Here is an 8,383-nt window from a genome sequence, read left to right as displayed (position 1 = left end):
AGGCAAAAGTAAACTTAGCAAAACACTAAGTTTTACTAAAACACCCGCAACTTAATGAACCCTGGTGAATTGGGCTGTTGCCAGAAACTTTCAGATGCCCAAGGCTGGCCCAGATGTGATGGGGAAAAACGGAAGGTTGGATGTAAAAAGCCAGGAAGCACTCCGCGGTTTCAAATCTCACACTTAACGGGGCACCTGGGTGGCTCAGTCGGTTAAGCGTCCGACTTCGGCTCAGGTCACGATCTCGCGGTCCGTGAGTTCGAGCCCCGCGTCGGGCTCTGCGCTGCCAGCTCGGAGCCTGGAGCCTGCTTCCGATTCTGTGTCTCCCTCTCTCTCTGACCCTCCCCCCATTCATGATGTCTCTCTCTGTCTCAAAAATAAATAAAAAAACAATTAAAAACAAATCTCACACTTCACACTAACGACTAGGAGGAAATGCAGCAAATAAAGATCAGCCAGCACAGGCTCTGAACAGGAAGACACAGAGTGACCTACCTATGCCCTGAGGGACCGGAGACCGAAAGTATGACCCCACATGAAGAAAACACGCAGCCTTCACGGAAGTAGCCGGTCGGCCCTGGCAGGAGACACAGAACAGGAAGGTGAGAACCGAGCCATCCAGCAGTGCCCACCCCCCACGGCCCACGGCCCAGGGCGTCCATCCCCGGACCGGATGGCCATACGCTCTACGCGGCACAGAGGGAGGGAACCGTCCGGTCACCTGAGCCATCAGGGAGCTTGTGCCAGAGCCGCCCGAGGTGGCCTCGTGAGGGCTGCCAACCCCAGTGCGGGCGGACCCTCCCCTCTGCCACGCCGACTGGTACGGGACCCAGGACTGGGTCTGAGCTACGGGAGAAGCAGCCCGGCAGGTTCCCAGGGGCTGAGATGATGGGGAAGGACGCGGCCCTGGGCACCGTCTTGTGACCTGGGGAGGACAGCAGCAGGAGAGGAAAGCCCACACGGAGGATGGAAGCGGAGCGGAGACAGGGCGGAAGGCGTGCGTGTGCCCACGGATGCACGCACGAGCACACGCACGCACACCGCTGCCTCCTGTCGGCCCGGAGGAGGGGCGGCCTCAGCCGGCCCTGTCCGTGGACCAGTCCCCTGGCCCTGCTGGCCTATCGCCTGGGCCCCCAGCTGCACGGATCTTCCGGGGCCGCTTCCTCTGGGGCACGGACACCCGGCCCTCCTCCGGAGGACACCCCCATCCTGTACGTCCACCTTCCAGCTGTGTTATTCTATCAGCTGGTTTCCACACTAGGCCTTCCACGCGGCAAAAGTGCCTCCGTGGCCCAGAGCACGAGAGAAAACCACGGCAGCCACTTCTCAAGGTAACGGCAGCTTATGCTCAGTATTCTTTATTGGCAGTGGGAAACGCTTCACTACTGTATTGAAAGACAGCAATAAATAATACTGTGATAAAAATAGTTCAAAAGTAGACTGTACATACTTTGTTACACAATCAGGAAGTTCACAAAAGATTAATAGAAAAACAGAACGGAAACGGTCAATTGTACAAGTAAATTAAAAGCAGAAACCAAATGTAAAAAGACATGCCGTCTCTATCTCTGTATCAGCTGCATAATAAATAACACACCATGATCTGAGCACATTTCTTGCTGGCTTTTTAATATGCCGCATGAAAAGTAAGTTACATCTGCTACTTCTATAAACCGAAATGGCTGTCGCATCAAAATCTACAAACGGACGACGAGGTCCACTCTTTAAACATGTTTACAAACAAATGTAAAAAGTTGATTTCCGTAAGAACAATAAGGCCTTTATTAGAGTTGCACTACATTATTTCCAGGATCTCGCGCCCTCCTCCTGGGTGGGCACCCAGCACCCTGCCCCGCGGTGGGAGCCCAGTGCTTCCTGATTGGTCCTCTGAGAGTTCTGGGGCCAGGGAGCTCGGGGTGCCCAGGCCCCCCTGCCCAGGCTTTCTGGGTCCTCAGCTCCCGGGTCCTGCCGGTCACTCCAGGCAAAAGCTGCCCAAGCCCCCAGGGACAAGGCTCTGAAAGGGCTCACCGGTCCTAGGAGATGCTCGTAGTGTTCCGATAACCCTTCCACTCCCAGTTTTATTAGCTGATATTTAACACCAGATATTTTTAATCTGTTCACACTGCAGAATAAAGCATTTCTTGCTAGAAAAAGTGTAGTTAAGGTCAGTCATTAAAATACAACAATTGCTCAAAATTAAGTCTGATTATTTCAAAATGATTGTACGTGACATTTGTAAAGGAAAATGCACGCTGTGTCACGATGATTTTACAAACGCGGTAAAATCCTTTGCTCTGTCAGGGTTTATTAATAAAAAATTAAACAATGATAATTACAATAAATGCATAATTTACAAAAGCCCTATATTTGTTCATAGGATTTATACATACAAGCATTACAGTACATTCGTTTGAAAGACTAAACTTAGATAGAAGAACATGAATTGACTGGAAAGGATATTTATAGCCTGGATATACATGAAAAAGTAAGTAACTATATAAAAGAAGTCATAAGTTTACATAAATATAAGAAACATTAAATTCTAAAATATTTTCTCTATGGTATTCATGAATTCTTCACTAATTAAAAACTCTGTAATAAAATATCTCAGGGTCCATATAACAAGTATTAACAGATTAAAGATCCCGCTGAACTTTAAAATGTAGTCCCCTCCGGACTCAGAGTGCTGCGTGATCACCGGTAGAAGTAGTGTGGGTAAACTGGAAAATAAAAGTGAGAGAACGACTCTTAAGACAGCAGCCCGAACAGCACTTTCCAGGGCCCCAGGTGGGGCCCAGCACACGCGCCCCTCCCTTCCTGTTTTAAGCGCTTCGAGGATTTAGAGAAAACGTGAACATTTTGCATATCGAGAATTCTTTGACTTCATTCTGGCATATGACTAAAAGTAACCAGTTAAAAAAAAAAACAACATACAGAATCCAATCAAATATTCTTTTTTTTTAAAGATGTTAAGTCATCTCCACCCCCAATGTGGGGCTCAAACTCACTACCCCAAGATCAAGGGTTGTAGGCTCCACCTCCTGGGCCAGCCAGGAGCCCCCACCAATCAAATATTCTGGCTGAGACAGGAAAACAGAAGAGCAGAACAAAGCCGCCCCGCTCAGAGCAGGGGAGAAGAGGGCTGGGCTCCTGGGCCCACATCCGAAATCTCCGTGTTCAAACTCAGCCCCTCAGATGGTGATGCTGTTCCGTTTTTAAAAACCAACCTCTCAACTGAGAGGCTATCGCCGTCACTCACGTGATGACGGTATCGAATCCGCTGGGGCCTGGTTCATTCGGGAAGGTGTATTTAAAACAAGCCAGCCGGCGCCTGCCGACCTGGGAGCTCCTCCAGGCCAGGCAGAGGCGAGTGCCACGTGCTCCCGAACACCGGTGGTGGGGGGGGGGGGGGGGGGGCAGAGCAGCTCACAGCAGCTCCCTTCTGCTCTGGCTGCAATCCTGCCTCCCTACCCCAAAAGACATTAGCAGACGCTGAAGCCAAACTTCTTTTGTTTAAGGAAAGAGTGGAAATACAGTTTTCCCCTGAAAACCTGAGGCCACACCAACCTCTTTGTTAAGTGTAATAAGCACACACAAACCCCAGGATCCTCTTAGCAGGTGCAGAGAGGCTCGTGTCGTGCGTGTGTGTATTTCTCAAAGTCCCTAAGTGAACCCGCGTGGGCTCTCCGGGCGCCCACGGACATCGCGTGGACAGGACACGGGTGCCCGACTGCGGCCTGCACGGACGGTGCCCTCTACTCACCACGGGGGGCGTCAGCAGGAGTAAGTCCTGACTGTGGCGGAATCCAGCCTCTGCGGTCCCGAAACGCCGCCTGCTCCGACCAGCAGCACGAGGGGCGGCGTGCAAACACAGCATGCGGTTAGTCTCAAAACGTCACACGAGGGCACTCGTACAGCCGCGCACATTCTAACCCACAGCAGCACCCACCGAGGGCTCCCGGGGCACCTCCGAGTGGGCTTCTCTCCACCCCAAGCGGCCTGGGGACTCCCTGGGAGTTCGCTCTAAGACAGCAACGGGGCGGCAGACACCGGAACAACTTGGCCGCGTCCACCTGCACGCGTACGACTCCTGACACGGTAACTCTCTTCCCCCTAAACCCTCTAGAGTTCTCGACTTTTCCGGACTTTTCCCTCAGCCCTAAGGATCCTCTGTAAGGAGAGTATGCGGTGAATGACCCAGTGAATGCCAGCGGCCCACTGAAGGGTGAAGGTAAACCGAGTCCGGTGCCGTCCTGATGCCCGCTCTGCCCTCCCCGGAGGGGGTGCGGGACAGCGACTTGGCTAAGAGCGCTGAAGCCCGGCCTCGGCTCCTGCCGGAAACAGCCTGAGAACAGAGGCTTCTGTTGTCAACAAACGCCCCGCACGGCTAAGTTTCCCAACCTCCGCAGCGGCTGTGTGTGGCTCCCGAGTCCATGTTCCGTGTTCCGGCAGGTTCCGCGGGAACACAGCCTGTCAAAATTCGGCCGAGCTGTGCTGCCGGCGGCCGCGGGCCACCTGGATGAGCCCCCGACGCGGAGGTCGCGGGAGACCCGCCGCGGCCCCCCGCACTCATTCTGCTTCAGGAAGCCACGAAGACGCCCGCTGTGCTGGCTTTGCTCAGTCACCACACGAGGGTGTGGAGCCCCCTGCCACGCGACACGCTCCCCACGCCTTTTTCTAGAGTTATGTTTACCCGAACTCTAATCCAATCATCACCGTTGACACTTAACCCGCAAGACGTGGTTTTTGAAGATGGAGATGGTAATAAGGCCGTGAGGAAAATCAGAGGGCAGTCAGGGTAGCCAACCAGCGGAGGCTAAGTTACAACGAAAACTTATAAAAATTAGCTATGGGCTCCACGAGGAAAATGCTATTTTTTAAAAAGTTGGGTTTTTCCCTCATTAAGCATATTACTGAAGTCTGGCAAAGAGAAGGAGTTTTTTTAATGAAAATGCTGCCCTCACTCAAAGCTCAGTGAAGGCCTTACATAAGTTACTTTCCCTGGTTTTTACAGAGGAGCGCGAGAGCAAAACTCACAAACCCAAGTACGGGCAGGGCTAACAGCAGGAAACTGTAACAACCACACCGTACGATTCCTACAACCACGTCCTTCGTACGGTTTTCCAAGAACATCGAGGGCGAGCGTGGTTGTCTGTGACAGGCCTACCGCTGCAATGGCCCGCGGGACATGCCTGACCCTGTCCAAAAGCTTCCTGTGAGGGACTCACTGAGCCATCACAGCCAACCAACGAGGAAGACACCAGGGCGACGACCGCTCTACAGACGGGGACGCTGAGGCCCAGGGCCCAAGGCCATGCACCTCCCTCGTGGCAGAGCCAGGCTCTAACCCAGGCACCTGGCTCCCAATGCTGTCACTGAGTGGGACACAATCGGAGCCGGGAGATCGGCCTACAAATCACTCAACTCATCAGCCGTGGCCGCAAAGCAGAAGGATGGTCAAGGGCTGATCGCCGGCCTGACCCGACGTGGCGACTACACAGCCGATGTGGGTTCCACAGGACGGGCCGCGCTCCATGAGGACAGCCCAGGCTCGCCCTCTTCCTTCTCTCCATCCTCTTATGACATGTGCTGACACGGAGAAGCAGCACAGGGACGGAGGTGGGAACTGTGCTCCAGACACTCCTCCGGTGTGGAGGGCAGTCCTGGGGCGGGGTGGGGGGGAGGGGGGAACGCGGCTTGAAAGCCACCGCGCTGCCATCTTATAAACGAGCGCCCTAGGGCCGCCCATCACATACATAGCTTTGCAAGCGTGGGTGCTGCTGGTCTGACGCTCAGGGGACACCCACGAAGCCTAGCTTCAGTAGTTGGAAGAATACGCTAATATTCAACCAGATAGGAACGTTAAAACAATCTCTATCGCTGTGAGACTTTGAGAAGCAGAATTGGGGTTAATCTTAGAGCACTCAAGCCTGAGCACGCCACAGCACCCGAACGCCTTGTTACGCATCAGGTCGACCATTCTCCACCACTGTTAACGTTCCAGCCAACGAGGCTCCTGTGCCACCGCCGAGGGGCTGGGGCAGCGTGGGACGTCACGTACCGTCCAGCTGTATCTTCTTTGGCTGCATAGAGGGTGAGGACAGAGAGGAAGTGACCCGGAAATTTGCGGGGAGAGTCTCTGCAGACCCAGCAGCCAAGCCACGAACGTCCTTTGGTCTGAATTTTTTTCTCCAAGAAGGTGCTCTCCTAAAGCTTTTATCATCGTCCTGGGAAATTAAAGGACAGAAAACAAGACCGACTGTAAAATGAAAGACAAAAATATATAGTAAAGTTACCAGCCCTTTAAAATGACCTCACTCCGGGGTGCCTGGGTGGCGCAGTCGGTTAAGCGTCCGACTTCCGCCAGGTCACGATCTCACGGTCCGTGAGTTCGAGCCCCGCGTCGGGCTCTGGGCTGATGGCTCGGAGCCTGGAGCCTGTTTCCGATTCTGTGTCTCCCTCTCTCTCTCTGCCCCTCCCCCGTTCATGCTCTGTCTCTCTCTGTCCCAAAAATAAATAAACGTTGAAAAAAAAAATTAAAAAAAAATAAAATGACCTCACTCCGCAGTTTTGTTTCCACGTATTTACCCCCATTCCTGACAGCCACCGGGCCGCCTGCCCAGACGGGAGCCCCAGGGGGTGAAGGGAGGCAGGGCCACACTTGTGCCGGGACCCTGATGGGCACAAGTCAGGACAGGCCTGGGCCGCCTGGGCCCGCTCCACTGTCTGCGTGAAATCACCTTCCTGCCGTAAAAGATACTACGTTTTTGTTCTCGAAACGGTCTTCAGGCTGCGGACGGCCCCGCAGCGCCCTTTCACGTGCCCTGCTCTCGCCACACCAAGTGTTCCTAGGGCAGCGAAGACAGTCGTAAGCAGTGGTGTGGGGGTGAATCGGTCCTGGTTTTGTGGAAGGAGGAAGCAACATTGCGTGTCCTTTCAAGTAAACGACTAAACCTTCCCCCAGAGCACAGGGCTCTGGGTTGCAGTGAGATGTCCTGCTGCCCCCAAAAACACAACTGACAGGCTCTATTCCCAGGCTGCAGCCAACGTGTTATGACGCGAAAAATATTTCTGAAGAGTATCAAAAGTCAAATGGCAAAAAGTAAAAAAACCGAACCACCCATCTCTCTGTGAAAATATTGGTTTCTCAACAGCTCATTTGTTTTTTTGTTTTATTTTTTTAAAGTTTATTTATTTAGTTTTGAGAAAGAATCAGCATGAGTGGGGGAGGGACACAGGGAGAGAGGGAGACAGAATCCCAAGCAGACTCAGCAGTCAGCACGGAGCCAGACGTGAGGCTGAAACTCACAACTGAGAGATCATAACCTGAGCCAAAACCAAGAGTCAGATGCTTAACCGCCTGAGCCACACAGGTGTCCCTGTTTTTTATATTCTGAGAGAGAGAGAACGAGTGTGTGTGAGCGAGGCGCAGAGAGAAAGAGGGACAGGAGACCCGAAGCAGGCTCCACGGTGACAGCAGCGAGCCCAATGCAGGGCTTGAACTCACAAACAGGGGGATCGTGACCTTAGCGGAAGTCAGACACCTAACCGACTGAGCCACCCAGTAGCCCTAATGGCTCGTGTGTTAATAAATTAAGAGCAAAGCTTAAGTTGTAAAGTAAAATTATCTCCACATTTGCAAGAGTTATCTGATACATGGCTCCTACAAATTTAGTAATCTACATTTATTTTTTATTAAAAAAAAATTTTTTTTTAATCTTTATCTGGTTTTGAGAGAGAGAGACAGACAAAGCATGAGTGGGGGAGGGGCAGGGAGAGAGGGAGACACAGAGTCTGAAGCAGGCTCCAGGCTCCAAGCTGTCAGCACGGAGCCCGATGCGGGGCTCGAACCCGCAAACTGTGAGATCGTGACCTGAGCTGAAGTCGGATGCTTAACTGACTGAGCCACCCACCTAGGCGCCCCTACATTTATTTTTTGTTTTAAAGATTATACTTTTAAGTAATCTCTACACCCAACATGTGGCTTGAACTCACAACCCTGAGATCAGGAGTCCCATGCTCCTCCAACTGAGCCAGCCAGGTGCCCCCAAATATCAATAATTTACAGTTAATGGAAATTTAGATATTAGGTGGAAAACTTACTTCATCGAATCTTCTGTCCGTCCCCATGACCAAAAGGTTGTTAAACTCCCTTTCCAAGACGGCACGAGCCTGAAATCATAAACCAACAGCCCAAAAGTTATGTCAATCTAAAGGATGTTAGCCTATCGCAAGTATTTTTAAACCAAGACTGGAAAAATTTTTAAAAAACCCAAGGGATGAATGCCTTGAATCCTAATACTGTATTTTAAATAAGGATTTTAATGTGAAGTCCATTAATGGGCTTTATTTATTTTTGAGAGGCGGGGGGGGGGGGGGGAGA

General features: G+C 52.0%; 1 protein-coding gene across 9 annotated transcripts in view; it reads right to left on the bottom strand.

Annotated features, from left to right (window-relative positions):
• Positions 1-1,326: 1,326 nt before the first annotated feature.
• The window catches only part of PPFIA1 (PPFI scaffold protein A1), an 88,936-nt gene continuing 81,879 nt past the window's right edge, over positions 1,327-8,383 (bottom strand). For 7 of the 9 annotated variants that reach the window (XM_040466059.1, XM_040466051.1, XM_040466052.1 and 4 more), the window contains 4 exons: positions 8,104-8,172; positions 6,062-6,227; positions 3,764-3,833; positions 1,327-2,720 (listed from right to left, as the gene is read on the bottom strand). In XM_040466059.1, coding sequence (XP_040321993.1) covers positions 3,775-3,833; positions 6,062-6,227; positions 8,104-8,172 — 294 coding nt within the window. In that variant the 3' untranslated portion in view covers positions 1,327-2,720; positions 3,764-3,774. The remainder of the gene's footprint in view (positions 2,721-3,763; positions 3,834-6,061; positions 6,228-8,103; positions 8,173-8,383) is intronic. The other 2 variants (XM_040466054.1, XM_040466057.1) reach the window with 1 other exon arrangement.

Source organism: Herpailurus yagouaroundi, unplaced genomic scaffold (genome assembly GCF_014898765.1).
Source record: "Herpailurus yagouaroundi ecotype Mexico unplaced genomic scaffold, PumYag 569, whole genome shotgun sequence".
NCBI lineage: Eukaryota > Metazoa > Chordata > Mammalia > Carnivora > Felidae > Herpailurus > Herpailurus yagouaroundi.
The sequence above is the reverse complement of the archived record's forward strand: the minus strand, read 5'-3'. Positions and strand labels throughout refer to the sequence as shown.